Source organism: Vicia villosa, unplaced genomic scaffold (genome assembly GCF_029867415.1).
Source record: "Vicia villosa cultivar HV-30 ecotype Madison, WI unplaced genomic scaffold, Vvil1.0 ctg.000477F_1_1_3, whole genome shotgun sequence".
Taxonomy (NCBI): Eukaryota; Viridiplantae; Streptophyta; class Magnoliopsida; order Fabales; family Fabaceae; genus Vicia; species Vicia villosa.
The window spans coordinates 274,318-298,075 of record NW_026705231.1 but is presented as its reverse complement, the minus strand read 5'-3'; the positions used below and the strand labels follow the sequence as shown (position 1 = coordinate 298,075).

Genomic DNA, 23,758 nt, shown 5'->3' with positions numbered 1-23,758 from the left:
TCTATGTTTTGGTTAGGTTTTCATTAGATTTTCTATACCCGATTTGTGTGCGTTCCTAAACGGATAACCATGTGAATTTGACCTATAATTTGCTTTACCTTTATGCAATTGACTTAGTTTCTTTTTGTACATATAAGTAGGGATGTTTAGAGGTCCTAGGACCTGGAAGTATATTTTTTAAGTCATGTTTTCTTATTTTACTCGATTTTTCTTCCTCGCATGTAAATAACTTACCTTTGGTTGACGATTGCACCATAACTTGTCCAAATGACCTATAATTTTGCATGTAACTTTGTGATTTGATTCCATGATTGTTTAGACACCTATTAGAGGTTATTAGCTACTGACCTCCATCATTTGATTACATTTTTCTAACTTCACTCCTAATTTGAATTCTATTAACTAGTTTTGACCTAGTTTTGCATAGTTTTGTTAGAACTTTGTTTGTTTCAAGTTAATTGACTAACATAGATTGGTATAAGGTCTTGGACCTATAAATGAAGTAATGCTACTGACCTCAAGCTTAGGCCATGTGTTCATTTACTTTTTGTTTTGACTAATTGATGTTTGCTTGTTAATTGTTAAGTAACGATTCACGTGATACTTTGGTAACTTTTTGTGGATATTTTTGTGAGATGTAATGATGCTTTTGTGTTTGATTTAGGACACTAATTTCCTTGGTTTGCTACTGCCCTAGGGCTTTCTTCCCTCTTTCTCATGCTTTGCCTCTTCTTATACACTTTGATTGTTGTTAGTTTAAAAGGCGACGATTGTTTGTTCTTCCTCCACCTTTTGTGGATTGTTTTCTCTTGGGATTCATTGTGTGTAGTCTCTCTTAGGAGTAGACTTGGTTAGGGACTTCATTAAGTCACCTACCTTGCTTGTTGCTTTTTCTAATCTCTTACTATATGCTTACCATGTTCCCTTAGGGTGGTGACTTCAATCTTCATTAAGATTAGTCACATAGAACAACTTAGGTTGTAGACTATGCATGATAACATAGGTAGAGATCCCTTATCCTTGACCTTAGGGTCACTTGTAGAATAGAATAACTTAGATTAGAGAATAGGTTAGTTCCCCTTTATTCATTCTTTTTTCTTTTTTTTCAACTTTAAAACATTAATAAATAAAGAGGCGAATCACATTAAGAAAGTGATAGAGAAATGAGTGGGATTCATTCCCTAATCTGTTTCTCAATCACTTAGTGGCATAGAAATGAGTGGGATTCATTCCCTAATCTGTTTCTCGGTCACTATTTAATGGGAGAGAAATGAGTGGGATTCATTCCCTAATCTGTTTCTCAAACATTAATTAATGGGATAGAAGTGAGTGGGATTCATTCCCTAATCTGCTTCTCGATCATTATACATTTTATGTGATTCTAATCGCAAAGTAAATTCCCTTAAAAAATACCCAACCAAAAACATCCAAAACATTTAATAAAGGCTCGAATTAAAATAAAGTGACGAAGTGGTGCGAAACCTTGTATTGGGTTTTGTTCATCATGTAGTTACATAAAAAACACAAACCCAAGTTCATTATCTTTTGCCTTGTTAGGCGCTTAAGAACAAGTTAAGTCCTTTCCAAAAATAGGCGTATAAGTCTCCAAAGGTCGAGCATCGTGGATTGTGACCTTAACCTCTGTTCAACTAAAAAACACAAAACAAATGGAAACTATGGAGCCGAACTACGGTCGTTCTGATTCCTGAAAAGGATACGTAGGCATTGGGTCGCGGGGCCTAAGCGAACACACTTGTAAATAATTCCTTCTTTTCCCCGTATTTCTTTTGCATGCATTCGCATTTAGGTTTAGACATAGATACACCCTTTAGATAGAAACAAACATAGGTGGATACCATCGAGTACGATGGGCGTGAGGGGTGCTAACACCTTCCCCTCGCGTAACCGACTCCCGTACCCTGTTCTCTGGTCGAAAGACCTTGTTCTTGTTCCGAGTTAGGTTTCTGATATTCCTTTCCCGCGATGGGATAAATATATTAGTGGCGACTCTGATTCCATTTTTCGCGGTAGCGACAGCTGGCGACTCTGCTGGGGATGTTGGTAGACCTGTTGCTGGTCCATCCTTAGTGAGTCGATCCTAGCCTGCGTTTGTTTGTTTATTTACTGGGTGTTTATTTGTTTTTATGTCTATACCTTGTATATATGTTTACATGTTTACTTTTCTACGTGCATATCATGTTTATTTCTGTTTGCACATCATGCATATGGATTATATTCTGTGTTCCTTGGGGTCTTCTGGTCTGTTTTGCAGGTTGGGTGGGTTGTTCTATGAGGTAAAAGGCCCAATACCCAGGCCAGAGTTAACACATAGGATACCTAGGATAGAGTGGATAGTCATGACGCCAACAGAATGTCAGGTTCTGTTGATTGCGATCATGAGACCCACGACCAGCTGAGACTCGAATGGGATACCGTTGTTGGCATGTATTTGCAACAATGATGGTGTTTCAGGAGAGTTGCTAACGCTGGAGACCTTTTGACCTACCTTGACCTAGATTCACCTGTGAGTGGGGTGGGATATTCATGACAGGTACCGTTGGTGACTGTTCTGTTATGTTGGTGACTATGGTTCTCATGGGTTTGCGGTATCTATGCCGGATTTTGGTCCTGCGACATCCAATCCTGTTCAGAAGAAACATACACTTCTCCTATGCGGGGAGGATCTTTCATTGCATCATAATCATCATAGCATGTTTAATTTCAAAAAAAAAGAAAAAAAAAAGAAAAAAAGAAAAAAAGAAAAAAAAAGAAAAGAGATTAATATTCATATGCATGCCATTTTTCAGGTATCCAAAGTCAACACTTCTCATCAAGAATGGCTAACAGTGTGACCGTCAACAAAAAGACTACGAAGCATACCTTCTCTTGCAGTTTCTACCATGAGGATATAACACCTTTGGTCCGATTGAGCACCCGAGTTACTGGGCAAAATTTGGATGAATTCAGAAAGACTTATGGCCACATTCTGCTTATGTTAACTACTCGTATTGATGAATGGGGTCTCTACACTCTTCTTCAGTTTTATGATTCAGAGCTGCGTTGCTTTACCTTTCAAGATTACCAACTAGCCCCTACCCTCGAAGAGTATGCACACATTCTTCAAATCAAAGTTCAACATAAGGTTCCTTTTGTGTGTGCACCTGAGAAGCCCAAAATGGATCGCATTGCTGGTGCTCTTTATTTGAGCATGAAGGACGTTAAGGATAACTGGAAGCCTAATGGTGGGACCCATGGATTCTATGTGAAATTTCTGATGAGGGAAGCTGAAACCCTTGCTGATAAGGAAAAGTGGAAAGAATTCAATGCTCTCCTGGCCGTCATGATCTATGGATTAGTGATGTTCCCGAATATTCCAAATTTTGTTGATCTCACTGCCATTTGTCTCTTCATGGATCAAAATCCTGTACCCACTCTGTTGGCCGACACTTATTATGCCATCCATTCTAGGTATGGAAAAAAGGGATCAGTTGGGGGTTGTTTGCCAATACTGTACGAATGGTTTTCTTCACATTTGCCTAAAAGCGGAGCATTTGTCACTACAAGAGATTCACAGAAGTGGCCCCAAAGGATTATGGGACTTACTGCAAATGATATTGTTTGGTATCACCTCCGAACGGACATTGAGCAAGTTATAACCAGATGTGGAAGTTTTGGCAATGTTCCTCTCATAGGGACAAAAGGAGTTATCAACTATAATCCGAAGCTAGCACTGCGCCAGTTGGGTTTTGTACTAAAGGACAAGCCTTTGGATAAAGAGATATTTGAGTCCGTTTGTTTTGAAAAAGGAACCGATCCAGAAGGTTTGGAGAAAGTAAGGAGTGCGTGGAACAAAATTCATACAGAAGACCGAACTACCCTGGGGGGAAAGAATGCCATTGCTAAGAAAGCTTATACTGAATGGGTCGAAGAAAGAGTTAAGGAGCGTCTGTTGCCTTTCCCGAAGGTTAGCCCTCTCTATGAACAACCACCTGAGATTTTAACTGCCACTGTACCAGCTGAGGAGTACAACCAAGTACATGTGGAGAATATCAGGTTGCGAGAAAAAGGGGAAGACGCTAAAATAAAGTACTTCTTGGTGGATCAGAAAAGGGCTGAATTAGCACATGAGGTTAAAATGCTGAGAGGAGGATCTTCTAGAGTTCAAAAAAGGGCCAGAACTGAAAAGGGGGAAAGAGCTACCACTGTTCGTATTGAGGACCATCAAAGGGTTATAGAAGAAGCGGTGAAGAAAGCAGAAGAAAAGCTCAAGCGAGAGTACAGAGAAGACTTAAGGGCTCACAAGCTCAGAGTAGAGAAAGAGGCTAGGGCCGAAGTAAAGAGTTTGAAAAAGAAGCTTGAAGAGGAAACCACTCAGAGGGTAGCAATCCAGAAGAAGCTTGAAGAGGAAATTACTCAAAGGATGGCCGTGGAGACACAACTTAAAGGTAGTCATCTCCGTTCCGCTCGACTAACAGAAGAGAATGCAAAGCTCAGAAACCAGATAGCAGAAATGGAAGGTACATCTGAAAAGAATACCCTCCCTGATTGCAAAGGATGTGAGAGCTTGGTGGCCCACTGTGATATGTTAGATGGGCAGTTGTTTCGCAAAGATGTGGTGATTCAAAGTTTTGTCAAAGGAAGAGATCGAGAAGTGACCAAGAAGATGTTTGATGAAACAAAGAAGTGGAGCGACGAGCACTTTAAACAAGGAGGACCTTTGTTTTACACCAAGATGGATTAGTGTTTGAGCTTGTATTTCATGACCACCACCAGGCTTGTTGGATGGGGTCCTTTATCTGTTCTGTTGTTTGAACTATCTTGTCAATGTATGGGTATGCCCAAACTCAAAAGAGATTATTAATGAAATTTGAGTCTTTTTGTTTCCTCTTGATGCTTATCTTTTGTCACATTGTTAAACATTCTTGATTAATATTAAATATTTTGGATACTCTGAAAATGGCACCTCACATCATATGCACACATGCACCTCATGCACATCATGCACAAACAGGTACATCAGATGGTGTTCTTATCTGACTGATCAAGTTTTCCCTTTCAGCAATTGCACCTCCGCCTACACATCGCTACTACACAAGGGCTAATCACTCACTGCAAATGGATCAGTTAAGGGACGATCTTATCCAGATGAGAACTCAGGTTACTGCTCAGATGGCTCAGTTCATGGAAGTCATGCAAAACATGGCTGATCGCCAAGAAGAGCTCAGGATCCGAATGGACACAGTTGCTCAGGTTGTTGCGGACCCCCCGCAAAGAAACCCTACTGATATTCGTGTCAATGGTGAGCCTGTGATCGGAGGACCTGGTGTGATTCCTCCTGCTACCAATCAAGGTAATCCTTATGGGCCTCCCCAGCCCATTCCTGAAGGACAAGCCACACAACAAATCAGAAGAGCTGCTGCCATCCCCGTGTTGGAAGAGGATCGACATGAGGATCTATTTCCTGAAAGTGAGTTGGGATTTCCACATGATGCTGGAAGGTTGTTCAGAGGACTGGAGGAAAGGATGAGGGCCATGGAAGGCCAAGGACTTGGTATGGACATTAATGACTTGGGTTTGGTTCCTGGTGTCCGTGTGCCGCCGAAATTCAAAGTGCCAGATTTTGAGAAGTACAAGGGGAATACTTGTCCCAAGACCCATGTTCGAGCTTACTACCGCAAGATGCATGTCTATTCTGAAGATGAGGGGCTGTTGATGCATTTCTTCCAAGATAGCCTAACTGGGGCATCTTTGGAATGGTATATGAGGCTGGAAAGAGCTAGTATTCGAAGCTGGAGAGACTTGGTTGATGCCTTCATAAAGCAGTATCAATATAATGTTGACATGGCACCCAATCGCACTCAATTGCAGAATCTATCTCAGAAAGCTAATGAGTCCTTCAAAGAATACGCGCAAAAATGGCGCGAGTTGGCAGCCAGAGTTCAACCACCTATGTTGGAGAGAGAAATGATGGACCTGTTCACCAATACTTTGGAAGGTCAATACTATTCTGCTTGTTCTGCATCCTCGAGTTTCGCCGAGTTGGTCATGATTGGGGAGAGAATTGAAAGTGGAATCAAGGCTGGTAGAATTCAGAATCCGAGTGCTGCTAGTTCCTCCTCTGGGGTTGTTGGAAAGAAACCTTATAACGGGTTTGCCAAGAAAAGAGAGGGTGAGACGAGCGCTGCTTATTATGGTAAAGGCAAAAGCCAGGCTCATCAACAAGTGGCCGCCGTGACTATACCGAATGTTCCATTTCAGCAACATCAGCAACGAGGGTATACTCCGCGCCAGTATCAACCAAAGGCACCTGAGAGAACTTTTGACCCAATCCCGATGACATATGCACAAGTATTGCCATACCTCCTCGACTTGAAGTTGGTACAATTGAGAACTCTAGCAACTCCTGCCAAGTTGCCTCCTAATTGGGATGCTAATGCAAGGTGTGAATTCCACTCTGGAGCACCCGGGCATAACATTGAAAACTGCAAAGCATTGAAGTATCAGGTTCAAAATCTTCTCGACTCCAAGGCCATTGAGTTCACTCCTACCCCAGGGCCTAATGTTGTTCAAAATCCCATGCCCCCTCATGGGTCTCATGCTGCAAACGCCCTCGATTGTGTTGAAGATACTCGTTTGGTTAAGGACGTGACTGAGTTAGGCTCTCTGTTGCCTTTACTGAAAGTAGAATTATTGAGAATGGGTCTATGTGCTGGTTGTGGAGAATTGTGTAATGATTGCATGGCCACTTCCTCAGTTTGTGACAAAGTGAAGAATGGTGTTCAACAGTTGATAGATAGTGGGTATCTACAATTTGAGCGCATACGACGGCCCGAGGTATTTGAGAATGAAATTAATGTGGCATCCATTCCCTACACTCCTGCTAAAATCCCAATTCCTGCTAGAGCACCTCCTTTGGTTATTACATCACCTGGTCCCGTTCCGTATACTAGTGAGAAAGCAATCCCTTGGAATTATGGCGGAGAAGTTTTCTACCAAGGGGCCAAGTATGAGATTAAAGTACCGGTTGAGAAGGAAGATGTTGATAATGTTGTTGGCATTGGAAGAATGACAAGAAGTGGTCGTATTTTCAACCCTCCCCAGAGTACTCGCGATGACAATACAGAAGCTCAAGCTCAAGCAAAAGGGAAAGGAGTGACAGAAGATACTATGGACCAGGGGCAAAGTTCTAACTCTGAAGATACTATGGCCAAAGAGATGGAAGAGTTCCTAAAGATCATCAAGAAGAGTGAGTATAAAGTGGTTGACCAGCTGAGTCAAACTCAATCTAAGATCTCGATCTTACAGTTGCTCTTATGCTCCGAGACGCATCGAAATGCTTTATTGAGACTCCTAGGCACTGCCTTTGTCCCTCCTGAGATCTCAGTAAATCAGCTTGAAGGGGTTGTGTCTAATATCAATGCTGGAAATGGATTGGGATTCACTGATGCAGATTTGCCTTCTGAAGGTAGAAAACATAATAGAGCTTTGCACATATCTGTGGAGTGCAAGGGGACTATGCTATCTCGTGTTCTTGTTGATAATGGATCTTCTTTGAATGTGTTACCAAAGTCGTCTTTGATGAGGCTAGACTATTCTGGTGTGGAGATAAGGCCAAGCGAATTAACTGTGAGAGCCTTTGATGGCTCAAAGAGGTCGGTGTTTGGGGAGGTTGATTTACCAGTGATGATAGGTCCTCAACTCTTCACTATTACTTTCTTTGTGATGGATATCCACCCGGCCTACAGTTGTCTCCTGGGGCGTCCATGGATCCATGCTGCTGGGGCCGTGACTTCCACATTGCATCAGAAACTCAAATTCGCCACTCAAGGGAAGATAGTCACAATATGTGGGGAGGAAGAGCATGTGGTAAGCCATCTTGCGTCTTTCAAATATATTGATGTGGAAGGGGAGGTCCACGAAACACCTTGTCAAGCGTTTGAGGCTGTCCAGACTATCAAGATCCCTTATGTTGAAAAGAAGAAGTTGGAGGCTCCTATGTCTTCACTAAAGGAAGCCAAAGCTGTGGTTGAATCTGGTCATCCTGAAGGATGGGGCCGAGTCTTGGATCTACCAATCAAGCAGGATAAGTGTGGGATTGGATATCAGTTGGGGCAGAGTTCTTCTGATGGGTCCTTCAAGAAGCCCGGAACCTTCGTTCCGATCAAGTTCTCTAGTGCTGGCATCGTCAAGGATCATATTTGCGCTACTGATGATGATATGGATAGTGATTATGACATTGAAGAATGGATCAAGCCGTGTGTCCCGGGACAGAAGCTTCTCAACTGGTCATCGGAAGACATCATCTCAATTGCTCTTGATCAAAAGTAATACTGTTTGTTTTTGTTTATCATGCAATAATTCCTGTGTTCTGCCCAAGACACAGTGAACATATGTAGGGCCTCATTTGTTGCTTTGCAATGTTAAAATCATTAATAAAAGGACGTTTTTGCATTCAAATATTTTGTTCCCTGTCTTTCATTTTTTTTACTTTTACATTTATAATTAATAAAAAAATATATAATAAAAATGGCAACGTTTCTTATTCATCATCATCCCTCCATTCTAAAATAAAGCATAAATCATAATCCATGCAGATCCATCGCTCCTCCAGATTCTGTTGATAACGATCTTGCTATGCCTCGTTATGACTTTGACAACCCTATCTACGCCGCTGAAGAAGGGGGTGAAGAAGATTGTGAATTGCCCGATGAGTTGGCCAGATTGTTGAAACAAGAAGAGAAAGTGATCGAGCCACATCAAGAGCCTATTGAGACGGTGAATCTTGGCACCGAAGAGACGAGAAGGGAGGTTAAAATAGGGGCTTCTTTGAATGAGAATGTGAAAGAAAAGTTGATTGGAATGTTGAAGGAGTATTCTGATATCTTCGCATGGTCTTACGAAGATATGCCTGGATTAGATACTGATATTGTTGTGCACAGGCTACCCCTTAAAGAAAATTCTCCGCCCGTCAAACAGAAACTCAGAAGAACACGTCCGGATATGTCCAAGAAAATCCAAGAAGAGGTTCAGAAGCAGTTTGATGCAGGTTTTCTTGCTGTAACAGTTTATCCACCATGGGTCGCCAACATTGTACCTGTACCTAAGAAAGATGGGACGGTACGAATGTGTGTCGACTATCGAGATCTGAATAGGGCGAGCCCGAAGGATGATTTCCCGCTTCCTCACATTGATGTATTGGTAGATAATACTGCTCAGTTCTCAGTTTTCTCCTTCATGGACGGTTTTTCTGGTTACAATCAAATAAAGATGGCGCCCGAGGACATGGAAAAGACAACATTCATTACGCCTTGGGGCACCTTTTGTTACAAGGTCATGCCGTTTGGATTAAAGAATGCTGGGGCAACCTATCAAAGAGCTATGGTGACTTTGTTTCATGACATGATTCATAAAGAGATTGAGGTCTATGTGGACGACATGATTGCAAAGTCTCATACTGAAGAAGAGCACTTGGTTCATCTGAAGAAATTGTTTGAAAGGTTAAGAAAGTTCAGGTTAAGGTTGAATCCCAATAAATGCACCTTCGGAGTGAGATCAGGAAAGTTGCTTGGTTTCATCGTAAGTGAAAGGGGTATCGAGGTCGATCCCGCCAAGGTAAAAGCTATACAAGAGATGCCTGAGCCGAGAACTGAGAAACAGGTTCGTGGATTCTTGGGAAGGTTAAATTATATTGCAAGGTTCATCTCACACCTTACCGCCACGTGTGAACCTATCTTCAAGCTATTGAGAAAGAATCAGGCAATAAAGTGGGATGACAATTGTCAAAAGGCATTTGATAAGGTTAAAGAATATTTGCAAGAGCCTCCAATCCTCATGCCTCCAGTGGAAGGTAGACCTTTGATTATGTACCTGACGGTCCTCGAGAATTCAATGGGGTGTGTGCTGGGTCAGCATGACGAGTCCGGTCGAAAAGAGCACGCAATTTATTACCTTAGCAAAAAGTTTACCGATTGTGAATCAAGATACTCACTACTCGAGAAAACTTGTTGTGCTTTGGCATGGGCTGCTCGCCGACTGAGACAGTATATGTTGACTCACACCACTTTATTGATTTCAAAGATGGACCCAATCAAATATATATTTGAGAAACCGGCATTGACAGGGAGGATTGCCCGTTGGCAAATGATCTTGACAGAATATGACATACAATACACTACTCAGAAGGCCATTAAAAGTAGTGTAATTGCTGATTATCTTGCACATCAACCCGTGGACGATTACCAGTCTATGTACTTTGAGTTTCCTGATGAAGATATAATGTGCGTGGTAGAAACTTCCAAAAGTCAAGATCAAGAGGAAGGACCTGAACCAGGGGCGCGATGGACGCTCGTGTTCGATGGTGCCTCTAATGCATTGGGTAATGGTATTGGGGCTGTGCTTACTTCTCCAACAGGTTTTCATATTCCATTTACGGCCAGGATTTGTTTTGATTGTACTAATAATGTGGCTGAATACGAGGCTTGCATATATGGTATTGAGGCGGCCATTGATTTGAGGATTAAAAATCTCGCAGTTTATGGAGATTCTGCTTTGGTGATTAGTCAGATCAACGGAGATTGGGAAACACGCCACCCCAACTTGATTCCCTATAGAGAACATGTGGTGAAATTGGCTCAATACTTTGATGAGATCACCTTCGATCACATCCCTCGAGAGGAAAATCACTTGGCTGACGCTTTGGCCACTCTAGCATCCATGTTCAAAGTCAAATGGGACAATGAAGCGCCGTCAATTGTGATCAAAAGGTTGGACGAACCCGCATTCTGTGGCGTCATTGATAATGTGCCTGATGAGAAACCATGGTTTTATGACATTAAGAAATTTCTGGAGACCCAAGAGTATCCTGAGGGTGCTTCCCTCACAGATAGGAAAACTCTGAAGAGACTATCTGCCAAGTTCTTCATCGCTGGAGGTGTGTTGTACAAAAGGAATTTTGATTCTGTGTTGCTCAGATGCGTGGATAGACACGAAGCAGCAAAGATCATGCAAGAGGTGCATGAAGGATCCTTTGGTACACATGCTAGTGGACATACCATGGCTAGGAAAATATTGAGAGCAGGTTATTATTGGTCTACCTTGGAACATGATTGTTTCAACCATGTGGTGGTATGTTACAAATGTCAAGTGTATGCAGATAAGGTTCATGTACCTCCGGTTCCTCTGAATGTGTTGACATCTCCCTGGCCATTTGCTATGTGGGGCATCGATATGATTGGGGAAATTAAGCCCACCGCCTCTAATGGACATCGTTTCATCCTCGTTGCTATTGACTACTTCACCAAGTGGGTCGAAGCTGCTTCTTATGCAAATGTCTCTAAGCAAGTAGTGACTCGCTTCATCAAGCACCATATAATTTGTCGTTATGGGGTTCCTGAGAGAATTATCACTGATAATGGATCCAACCTCAATAATAAGATGATGAAGGAACTATGCGAGGACTTCAAGATCACGCATCATAACTTCTCCCCGTACAGGCCAAAGATGAATGGCGCAGTTGAAGCGGCCAATAAGAATATCAAGAAGATTGTGCAAAAGATGGTGATCACTTATAAGGATTGGCATGAGATGTTGCCTTTTGCTTTACATGGTTATCGTACCTCGGTGCGTACTTCCACAGGGGCAACTCCCTTCTCATTAGTATATGGCATGGAAGCGATTCTTCCGGTTGAGGTTGAGATTCCTTCATTAAGGGTATTAACAGATGTGAAGCTCAGTGAAGCTGATTGGGTCCAGACCAGATTTGATCAATTGAACCTCATTGATGAAAAGAGACTAGCGGCCATATGCCATGGGCAAGCCTATCAAAAGAAGATGAAGAGAGCCTTCGACAAGAAGGTTCGACCTCGACACTTTCAGGTTGGTGACCTTGTGCTCAAGAAGATCCTGCCTATTCACAACGATCCTAGGGGAAAGTGGACTCCGAATTACGAAGGGCCTTATGTCGTAAAGAAAGTCTTCTCAGGTGGCGCCATGATCCTCTCAACTATGGATGGCGAAGACTTCCCACTCCCCGTGAATGCCGACGCAGTTAAAAAATACTTCGCATAAACCTGATCAAAAATAAAAATAAAAGAAAAGGAAAAGATCAGGAAAAAGAATGAAAAAGAAATAAAGTACACCCGCTAAGTTGAAAACCCGAAAGGGCGACTTAGGCAAAAAAGGGGTCCTGGTGGATTGAAAACCCGAAAGGGCGGTCCAGGCAAAAGAAGGACAAAAAGCGAATGACTGCGTCGTGCATTAGATCCTCGAGCATAGTTAGTCACCATAATTGGTGGGCTCACAAGGGCAAAGGATCAATCCATTCATCCATTTCGGAAAGCAAAGCAGAAGGAATATCGAAGATCTGCAAGGCATAGCAAGATTGGAACCCAATGGAATCTTTTCTTACGTTGCCATCTTTGTAAATGCTATTTGTTTTCCTTTTTGGTGGCCACCTCCTTAAGGGGCCGCTTCCTGGTGTACTCGCCTATGTTAGGCATTCCTTTTCATTAATAAAAAGATATTTCACTCAAAAATTCCTACATCGCTTTATTTTTACTGTTTTGTTTACAAAAGCGTCCAATTATTTTGGTAAGCATTGCATTTCTAACATCGAAGTCCTACAAAAGGAACATGAGCTAAAACAAATAGAATTGCTTAAAGATTTTGAGTACTTGGGATGGTGGACGAGGTAGAACCATCATACCTGGGGCATATTTGCTTGATTTGTTTTGCAGGAATCTCCGATCATTCAGCACAATCAGATGCCAGTGCCTACGCCTCAGGAACCCAAAGGTCTCCTTTCCCTCAAATACCAGAGTTTATTTCTCTGGGGAATTCTCATCCAAGGCTCAAATGCTCCGCAGTGTTGATTAGATTCCCTTATTCTTCGACAAAGATGTGGAAGTTCACAAAGGGGAGGTGCAATCTTCAAAGTTTCCAAACAAGATGACGATACGGCCCCTCTGGTATAAGTTCTCCCCTACGGAAGTGACATACTGGGGGCCGTCCAAGAAACCATCTGGTGGCCTTACAAAGTCAAGAAAGCAAAAAGAATCCCCACAGAGTTCTCCAAACAAAAGGGCCCTCTCCGATGTTCATTCATCCTCTCTTGCATATAGTAATCATCGCATTCACATTGCATCTACAAAAAGCGTAGCATTTCCATGAACCTGGAGCATTACGCCATGAAAAAATTCAAACATGCATCAATGCATAAGCCAAGTCTGTATGTGCTCTAAAGACACAAGATAATGTATTCCCAGAAGAAGTCTTGTCCTCTTCCTCCAAGGTGGATTGAATGCAAAGTTAGTCCTCGTTAAGATCGTGTTTCATTGGTCAGTTTTCCACTTGCCGTGTTCAATAAAGTCTAACTAAGGTTAGCACCTCCTTTTTCTAAAGTCTAACTAAGGTTAGCACCTCCTTTTTCTAAAGCCTAACTAAGGTTAGCACCTCCTTTTTCTAAAGCCTAACTAAGGTTAGCACCTCCTTTTTCTAAAGTCTAACTAAGGTTAGCACCTCCTTTTTCTAAAGTCTAACTAAGGTTAGCACCCTCTTTTCAAAGTCTAACTAAGGTTAGCAATTTGGTAGAGTCATCTACGGATGGTTTCTTCCTTGTGGAGTCACGCTACGGTTGTGTCTTCTTTTTCAAAGTCTAACTAAGGTTAGCAATTTGGTAGAGTCGTCTAAGGATGGTTCTTCCTTGTGGAGTCACGCTACGGTTGTGTCTTCTTTTCAAAGTCTAACTAAGGTTAGCAATTTGGTTGAGTCGTCTAAGGATGGTTCTTCCTTGTGGAGTCACGCTACGGTTGTGTCTTCTTTTCAAAGTCTAACTAAGGTTAGCAATTTGGTTGAGTCGTCTAAGGATGGTTCTTCCTTGTGGAGTCACGCTACGGTGGTGTCGCCTCTTCTTCAAGTCTAACTATGGTTAGCACTCTCCTTTTCAAGTCTATCTAAGGATAGCAATCTTTTCAAAGTCTAACTAAGGTTAGCAACTTGTCTGGTCCACCTTTGATACTATTCAACACCTTTGCTTTACCACAGAATGCAAATTTTGATGGTACTTTTAGGTATTCAATCCACTTTCACCTCTCATGTCTAGAACTTGTGTCGTTCGTACATTCAGGTCCAAGCAGATTGAATAGGGGCAGCTGTTGCACCCCAAAATTTGCCCACTTATTTATTCCCAAATGGCTTTCACATCACATTCATACACATACTTCATATAGGCCATTCATCCAAGGCATTCATCCATATCACTGTCACTATCCAAGAAAACCGGTGAAAAAGAGGTTCAATGTGTGGGGTATCTGTGAGCAAAAGAGAAAGATTGAGGACTTGACTGCATAATGCCATTCTCATGAAAGTTCCCTTAAAGATCAGGATTTCACTCTCTCCAAGACAGGGTTCATATTAAATGATACAGGCTTCAGATCCATCAGGATCGTCAAATTAGGGTTTTTCTGACCAAAGCCAACCCTGTTGACTTTCGGATCATTGATTAATCAGAAAAATGGATGTGGATGCAAAATATGGTTGTCTTGAAGAGATATCATTCACTGGAGTTTATTTGGTTGAAAGCTGATTGAGAATTAGAGCAGAAGCAGATTAATCGGAAAATTCATCGGAAATCAGAAAAATCAGAAAATGTCGACTTTTTGGTCAAAGTCAAAGTCAGTTGTCAAATGTTGACTTTTGGTGGAAAATCAGTCAAAGAAAGTCAAAGGAATAAATAAAATCAAGAAACATTCAAAATTTCTATTTTGGGAATGGTAGTTGAAATGTGAAGTTGCCAAAAATAGAAAGAAAAAACACTTAGAAAAATATTTGAGGATTTGGAAAATAGTCGAGCAGCTGACTTTGAGCCTAATTTACATGTGGATACAAGCCTCAAATCAAAACAAGCTCAACACCAAAAATGTCAATCTCATGGCCCTCTACAATGTTGTAGTTGGGAGTTTTTCCATATGACATATGGATTGAGAGTTATTGAAGGGAGAAGTTGGCAAAATCTCACTGTATACGAGGCAAAAAGCTGGGCAAATTCTAGGGCAAGCAGTAGGCAATTAGTCAAGCAGGTGGTGTGCCATATGTAAGGCCGGTGTTAAAAGGTTTCAAGCGCACTATGAATTAAAACGAGACATCAATCTTCTCCCTTTTATGCCCTCTAACCAATAAACAAGAAATTATGAACTTTGGGTGTACGTAGAGAGAGATATATAGGCTCAAAGTCGCCCTTTTGTCGAGACACGCGTTGCCAGAGATGTGAGTAAAAAGCCAAGGCATGCACGCAGCATTTCTTCAAACACTTGGTGGGCTACATCTACATCCATTTTTAAGGAATTAGAGGCATCCCCTTTATTCAAATATGGTATGAATCTACTCCCTTCCATGTCCTCTTTCTAATGAGCCCTAGATTGTGATCATTGGGCATGTGTGGACCAAGGTCAGAAGATCCAAAAGTAGGCCTCAACACAAACCTGTTCTTGCCAATATCATACAGCCAGGGCAGGACACGCGTGTGGAAAAGATACTAGGATGCATCACTATGTCTCCAGTCACTTTTGAAGGTTCAGTAGGCCATAACTCTTGGCATTTCCAACATAAAAACTTCTCCTTTCCATGCCCTCTCTATGGTGATCTCATGTTCAGGATTGATAGGCAACTTGTGGCCAGAGATAAGGAAGCCTAAAGGCGATGGCTTAGCGGAGTTTAGTGCAATGCTACTGGCCAGAATTGCTGCTCACAAGCAAAGGCATCCCCTTCAAGCTGTAACAAACCATGCAGTCACTCTGCACACAAGAAACATGTACGAAAGTTGCCATAAACGAAGACTTGCACACTAAAGGTTTAAAGGCTACACTACTTACCACAGCACCACAACAACACTTTACTCATTATGCCCATGCAAACACTACACACGTGAAAAGCATGCATTAAGACTTACTCAAACGGTACAATGCTTGCTTATTAAGTTTGCTAAAGGAATGCTACACTACGGCTACCAACACCATAGCCAACCATGTACTTTCACCATATATAAACTAAACCCTTCACAAAGCCAGGGGGAGGATTCATTATTCCATTTTTTTTTCAGTTTCAAAATCATCTTCACATACTCACCTTTCGATTTCTCTCTTCACTCTCTCCAAGATCCCATTTTCCTCTCATCACTCTTCTTTCTCTCTCTACAAAGTTTGTTACAACTTTGTAACATACTCATCAACCTTCATCTCCATTCTCACACAATCATCATCTTCATCTCTAACCACCATGTAACTAACCTCCAACAACAATCTTCATCTTCTCCTTCAATCATCAACAATCTTCGCCATCGATTTCGTCCATCATCATCTTCATCAAACTTCAATAACATAAAGTTGTCAAGATCCAAGATCCTCTGCAAATCTGAGTTCTCCATATTCTTCATCATCAAAGAACAAGGAAAGCCTTCGGAGTTTCTCTTCAAACCTTGATCAAAGACCTTTCAAGTAAGTATTCGGATCCCTTGCTTTAGAAGCATGTATAGGCCTGGAACCCGTCATCAGGGATTGGGTTAGGAATTAGACCACCATGTTTTCAAATGTGTGTTGCATTTTGTATATTGCTACGATTCTTGGAACGAAAAGCTTGCTGTTTGAAGGTATTGGTTGCATATATGATTTCTACTTGGAATGAGGAGTGTGTTAGTGTAATAATCTTGGGGTTTCATGGAGGTAATAGAAGTTAGGGTTTAGAGTGTGAGATTCGGTTTGCAATATAGAGCAGGTATTAGGGAAATCTAGGGGCAGATTCGAACTCAGCGCGCAAATCCGAGCGGGGTAGTGGTCTTTCTTTTGATTTCTGGGTGCGTGTCGCTCTCGCCGGTGGTGGTTGACGGTGGTGCTCACCGGAGAGGATGATCGGATTCCGACGTCTGTAACATGGCTCATTCATCTTAGATGACGTGGCGCCTGCGTTTTGGTCATTACTCCCACTAGTTTGCCAAATTTTGTCTTCTAGCATATGATTAATTTGTGCAGTGTGGATTTCTGATTGGTCATGGCTTCATTTGTCATTTAGTGTTTTAAAATCTCATTTGACCAATTGATAAAGGTCCCTAATAGTACCATGTCACGTTTCTAAATAAAAACCATAGTGATAAAAAAAACATACTATATAAAATGAAATAAAAATGGAATAACAAAACAGTCTGGGCCTCAGCTTTTCTTTCCGCACCCCCTGGATTAAGCCCAAAGGCGTTTCTAACAAAAAGCCAGTTCAAGCTAACATTACTTTCTCACCCCCTGCTTGCTCCAAATTCTCTTTTATTTCAATTTTGTTTCTTCCATAGCTTTTAATCCATAAATCTGTTTTTGTTCAAATAAAAAACAAATAAAAATATGTTTTAGATAGAATCACATGTGTAAATAATTGTGGTATTTTTTCTAGATTTTTAGAAATTGTTTTCCTATTTTTAATAAATCATTTCTTTCAACATGTTCATTGAGTCTTTAAGTTTGATCGGTTTTGCAAATTAATTTTGTTTAATACCTTAGGAGTAGAATTTGATTGCCAATTTTTGTGTGATATCAGTAGGCTCGTATACCATATTGTGTGGAAAAAATAAAAGTTTAATTCTATGTTTTGGTTAGGTTTTCATTAGATTTTCTATACCCGATTTGTGTGCGTTCCTAAACGGATAACCATGTGAATTTGACCTATAATTTGCTTTACCTTTATGCAATTGACTTAGTTTCTTTTTGTACATATAAGTAGGGATGTTTAGAGGTCCTAGGACCTGGAAGTATATTTTTTAAGTCATGTTTTCTTATTTTACTCGATTTTTCTTCCTCGCATGTAAATAACTTACCTTTGGTTGACGATTGCACCATAACTTGTCCAAATGACCTATAATTTTGCATGTAACTTTGTGATTTGATTCCATGATTGTTTAGACACCTATTAGAGGTTATTAGCTACTGACCTCCATCATTTGATTACATTTTTCTAACTTCACTCCTAATTTGAATTCTATTAACTAGTTTTGACCTAGTTTTGCATAGTTTTGTTAGAACTTTGTTTGTTTCAAGTTAATTGACTAACATAGATTGGTATAAGGTCTTGGACCTATAAATGAAGTAATGCTACTGACCTCAAGCTTAGGCCATGTGTTCATTTACTTTTTGTTTTGACTAATTGATGTTTGCTTGTTAATTGTTAAGTAACGATTCACGTGATACTTTGGTAACTTTTTGTGGATATTTTTGTGAGATGTAATGATGCTTTTGTGTTTGATTTAGGACACTAATTTCCTTGGTTTGCTACTGCCCTAGGGCTTTCTTCCCTCTTTCTCATGCTTTGCCTCTTCTTATACACTTTGATTGTTGTTAGTTTAAAAGGCGACGATTGTTTGTTCTTCCTCCACCTTTTGTGGATTGTTTTCTCTTGGGATTCATTGTGTGTAGTCTCTCTTAGGAGTAGACTTGGTTAGGGACTTCATTAAGTCACCTACCTTGCTTGTTGCTTTTTCTAATCTCTTACTATATGCTTACCATGTTCCCTTAGGGTGGTGACTTCAATCTTCATTAAGATTAGTCACATAGAACAACTTAGGTTGTAGACTATGCATGATAACATAGGTAGAGATCCCTTATCCTTGACCTTAGGGTCACTTGTAGAATAGAATAACTTAGATTAGAGAATAGGTTAGTTCCCCTTTATTCATTCTTTTTTCTTTTTTTTCAACTTTAAAACATTAATAAATAAAGAGGCGAATCACATTAAGAAAGTGATAGAGAAATGAGTGGGATTCATTCCCTAATCTGTTTCTCAATCACTTAGTGGCATAGAAATGAGTGGGATTCATTCCCTAATCTGTTTCTCGGTCACTATTTAATGGGAGAGAAATGAGTGGGATTCATTCCCTAATCTGTTTCTCAAACATTAATTAATGGGATAGAAGTGAGTGGGATTCATTCCCTAATCTGTTAGAACAAGATTTGTTCTGATCAATTATCTTAGTTTTGATGATAACAATAATATGAATTTTGCTTAAGATAATATGGTACTCTAATCCAATGCAATTTCCTTTTCAGGAAATATATAAAGAGTACGCATAATTCAGCGCTCAGAAGCTTTGTCTCAAAGGGTTCAGCATGCAACATCAGAACATGATCTGGCAAGACATCAGAAGATGGTCGAAGCAGAATCAGAACATGGGTCTATGGAAGCATCAGAAGAACAAGAGAACAGAAGCACTGAAGTTCTGATGGTATCACGCTCAGAAGCACTTCAAGGTCAGAAGATCAGAAGATGCTTTGCACCAAGCTGTTTGACTCTGATGATATTCAAACGTTGTATTCACAAACATCAGATCAGAAGGAAGTACAAGTGGCAAGCTACGCTAACTGACAAAAGGAACGTTAAAAGCTATTAAAGGCTACGTCAGTAGACACAGCGTGAACAAGGCTCGAGGTAGTTGACAAAAGCGTATAACATTAAATGCGATGCTGTACGGAACACGCAAAGCATTAAATGCACTCAACGGTCATCTTCTCCAACGCCTATAAATATGAAGTTCTGATGAGAAGCAAGGTTAACGATTCTGCACCAAAACAACTCATATTAACTTGCTGAAACTCTGTTCAAACTCAAAGCTCAGAATCTTCATCTTCATCAAAGCTCACTACATTGCTGTTGTAATATATTAGTGAGATTAAGCTTAAACGTTAAGAGAAATATCACAGTTTGTGATTATCGCTTTTAAGAAGCAATTGTAATACTCTTAGAATTGATTACATTAAGTTGTAAGGAACTAGAGTGATCGTGTGGATCAGAATACTCTAGGAAGTCTTAGAGGTTATCTAAGCAGGTTGTAACTAGAGTGGTCGTGTGGATCAGTATACTCTAGAAAAGTCTTAGAGGGTATCTAAGCAGTTGTTCCTGGAGTGATCAGTGTGTGATCAGAAGACTCTGGAAGACTTAGTTGCTGACTAAGTGGAGAACCATTGTAATCCGTGCGATTAGTGGATTAAATCCTCAGTTGAGGTAAATCATCTCTGCGGGGGTGGACTGGAGTAGTTTAGTTAATAACGAACCAGGATAAAAATAACTGTGCAATTTATTTTTATCTGTCAAGTTTTTAAAGCTACACTTATTCAAACCCCCCCTTTCTAAGTGTTTTTCTATCCTTCAATTGGTATCAGAGCGCCGGTTCTAAGGTGCAAGCACTTAACCGTGTTTAGAAAAGATTCAGGAAGAGAAAAACGCTTCAGTAAAAGATGGTTGATGAAAGTGAAAAGTCTACACCTGCATCTACATCTGGCTCTGCTGAGCAATACAACGGCAACAATGGTTATACTAGACCGCCGGTATTTGATGGTGAAAACTTTGAATACTGGAAAGAAAAACTGGAAAGTTACTTTCTTGGTCTAGATGGTGATTTATGGGATCTTCTGATGGATGGTTACAAACATCCAGTAAATGCCAGAGGCGTAAAGCTGACAAGGCAAGAAATGAATGATGATCAGAAAAAGCTCTTCAGGAATCATCATAAATGCAGAACTGTTTTGCTGAATGCTATCTCTCATGCTGAGTATGAGAAGATATCTAACAGGGAAACGGCCTATGACATATATGAGTCCTTGAAAATGACTCATGAAGGAAATGCTCAAGTCAAGGAGACTAAAGCTCTAGCTTTAATCCAGAAGTATGAAGCCTTCAAAATGGAGGATGATGAAGACATTGAAAAGATGTTTTCAAGATTTCAAACTCTTACTGCTGGATTGAGAGTTCTTGACAAGGGATACACCAAGGCTGATCACGTAAAGAAGATCATCAGAAGCTTACCCAGAAGATGGGGTCCTATGGTGACTGCATTCAAGATTGCAAAGAATCTGAATGAAGTTTCTCTGGAAGAGCTTATCAGTGCCTTGAGAAGTCATGAAATAGAGCTGGATGCAAATGAGCCTCAAAAGAAAGGTAAGTCTATTGCATTAAAATCCAATATCAAGAAATGCACTAACGCTTTTCAGGCTAGAGAAGAAGATCCTGAAGAATCAGAATCTGAAGAAGAAGATGAACTGTCTTTGATCTCCAGAAGGCTAAATCAACTCTGGAAGACCAAGCAAAGGAAGTTCAGAGGCTTCAGAAGTTCAAAGAAATTTGAACGTGGAGAATCTTCTGATGACAGAAGATTTGACAAGAAGAAGGTCATGTGCTATGAATGCAATGAGCCTGGACACTTCAAGAATGAATGTCCAAATCTTCAGAAGGAAAATCCCAAGAAGAAGTTTCATAAGAAGAAAGGTCTTATGGCAACCTGGGATGAGTCAGAAGATGATTCAGACTCTGAAGATGAGCAGGCTAACTGTGCGCTGATGGCGACAGAAGATGACGAATCAGAATCTACATCAGAATCAGATTCTGAAGAGGTATTTTCTGAACTTACTAGAGATGAGTTAGTTTCCGGTCTAACTGAACTTCTGGAACTCAAGTCTCAGATCAGTCTCAAATACAAAAAGCTGAAAAAGCTATTTGAATTTGAAACAAAGAAGCTTGAGTTGGAGAATTCTGAATTAAAAGAAAAACTTTTAAAATTATCCAATAATGTTGGATCTCCTTCTGATTCAGAAAAATCCACTCCCAGTCTAAACCATATTCTGAAAGAATATGATTTAAGTTTCAGGAAGTTCTTATCTAGAAGTATTGGCAGAAGTCAGCTAGCTTCTATGATATATGCTGTGTCTGGAAACAAAAGAGTCGGCATTGGTTTTGAGGGTGAAACCCCATACAAACTTGAACCTGTTGATGAAATGAAATTCACATACAAGCCATTGTATGATCAGTTCAAGTATGGCCACTCCCATGATATTAGGCACACTTCACATGCTCAAAGTTTTCACATAACACACACCAAAAAGCATGTGACACAACCTAGGAAATATCATGAAACTCACATTAAAAATTATCATGCTGTTCCTCCTATTGCTTACAATGTTAAACCCAAGTTCAATCAGAACTTGAGAAAATCTAACAAGAAAGGACCCAAAAAGATGTGGGTACCTAAGGATAAGATTATTCCTATTGCAGATATCCTTGACTGCAAAAAGGACAAAGCACAACATGTCATGGTACCTGGACTCTGGATGCTCACGACACATGACAGGAAGAAGGTCTATGTTCCAAGACCTGGTGCTTAAGTCTGGAGGAGAAGTCAAGTTTGGAGGAGATCAGAAGGGCAAGATAATTGGCTCTGGAACTATAAAGTCTGGTAACTCTCCTTCCATTTCTAATGTACTTCTTGTAGAAGGATTAACACATAACCTCTTATCTATCAGTCAATTGAGTGACAATGGTTATGATATAATCTTTAATCAAGAGTCTTGCAAGGCCGTAAATCAGAAGGATGGCTCAATCCTATTTACAGGCAAGAGGAAGAACAACATTTATAAGACAGATCTGCAAGATCTTATGAGTCAGAAGGTGACGTGTCTTATGTCTGTTTCTGAAGAGCAGTGGGTCTGTCACAGAAGATTAGGTCATGCTAGTTTGAGAAAGATTTCTCAGATTAACAAACTGAATCTTGTCAGAGGACTCCCTAATCTGAAATTCAAATCAGATGCTCTTTGTGAAGCATGTCAGAAGGGCAAGTTCTCCAAACCTGCATTCAAGTCCAAGAATGTTGTTTCTACCTCAAGGCCATTAGAACTCTTGCACATTGATCTGTTTGGCCCAGTCAAAACAGCATCTGTCAGAGGGAAGAAATATGGATTAGTCATCGTAGATGATTATAGCCGCTGGACGTGGGTAAAATTCTTGAAACACAAGGATGAGACTCATTCAGTGTTCTTTGATTTCTGCATTCAGATTCAATCTGAAAAAGAGTGTAAAATCATAAAGGTCAGAAGTGATCATGGTGGTGAATTTGAGAACAGATCCTTTGAAGAATTCTTCAAAGAAAATGGTATTGCCCATGATTTCTCTTGTCCTAGAACTCCACAGCAAAATGGGGTTGTAAAACGAAAGAATAGGACTCTGCAAGAAATGGCCAGAACCATGATCAATGAAACCAATATGGCTAAGCATTTCTGGGCAGAAGCAATAAACACTGCATGCTATATTCAGAATAGAATCTCTATCAGACCTATTCTAAATAAGACTCCTTATGAATTGTGGAAGAATAGAAAGCCCAACATTTCAAATTTCCATCCTTTTGGATGTGTATGCTTTATTCTGAACACTAAAGATCATCTTGGTAAGTTTGATTCCAAAGCACAAAAATGTTTCCTTCTTGGATATTCTGAACGCTCAAAAGGCTACAGAGTATACAATACTAAAACATTGATTGTAGAAGAATCAATCAATATCAGGTTTGATGATAAGCTTGGTTCTGAAAAACCAAAGCAGTTTGATAATTTTGCAGATTGTGATATTGATATATCAGAAGTTGTTGAGCCAAGAAGCAATGCATCAGAAGCAGAGCTTCTCAGAAGCAAAGAATCTGAAGATCAAGTATCAGCTTCTCTGGAGAATCTAAGCATATCTGAAGAACCATCTGTCAGAAGATCATCCAGACTCATCTCTGGTCATTCAGAAGATGTCATTCTTGGAAAGAAGGATGATCCAATCAGAACAAGAGCATTCCTTAAGAACAATGCAGACTGTCAATTAGGTCTTGTATCTTTGATCGAGCCAACTTCTGTTGATCATGCTCTAGAAGATCCAGACTGGATAATTGCTATGCAAGAAGAACTGAATCAGTTTACAAGGAATGATGTTT

At 40.4% G+C, this 23,758-nt stretch overlaps 2 protein-coding genes across 2 annotated transcripts; both read left to right on the top strand.

The window, feature by feature from the left end:
- The first annotated feature begins 2,836 nt into the window (after positions 1-2,836).
- On the top strand, positions 2,837-5,041 carry LOC131628772 (uncharacterized). Its single transcript, XM_058899592.1, has 3 exons — positions 2,837-3,142; positions 3,224-4,333; positions 5,012-5,041. Exons 1-3 carry the CDS (start codon positions 2,837-2,839, stop codon positions 5,039-5,041), a joined length of 1,446 nt encoding a protein of 481 aa, XP_058755575.1.
- Positions 5,042-5,115: 74 nt separating this feature from the next.
- Positions 5,116-12,066, top strand: LOC131628771 (uncharacterized). The gene is made up of 2 exons (XM_058899591.1): positions 5,116-8,324; positions 8,595-12,066. The coding sequence occupies exons 1-2, from the start codon at positions 5,116-5,118 to the stop codon at positions 12,064-12,066; spliced, it is 6,681 nt and encodes a 2,226-aa protein (XP_058755574.1).
- The last annotated feature ends 11,692 nt before the right edge of the window (positions 12,067-23,758 follow it).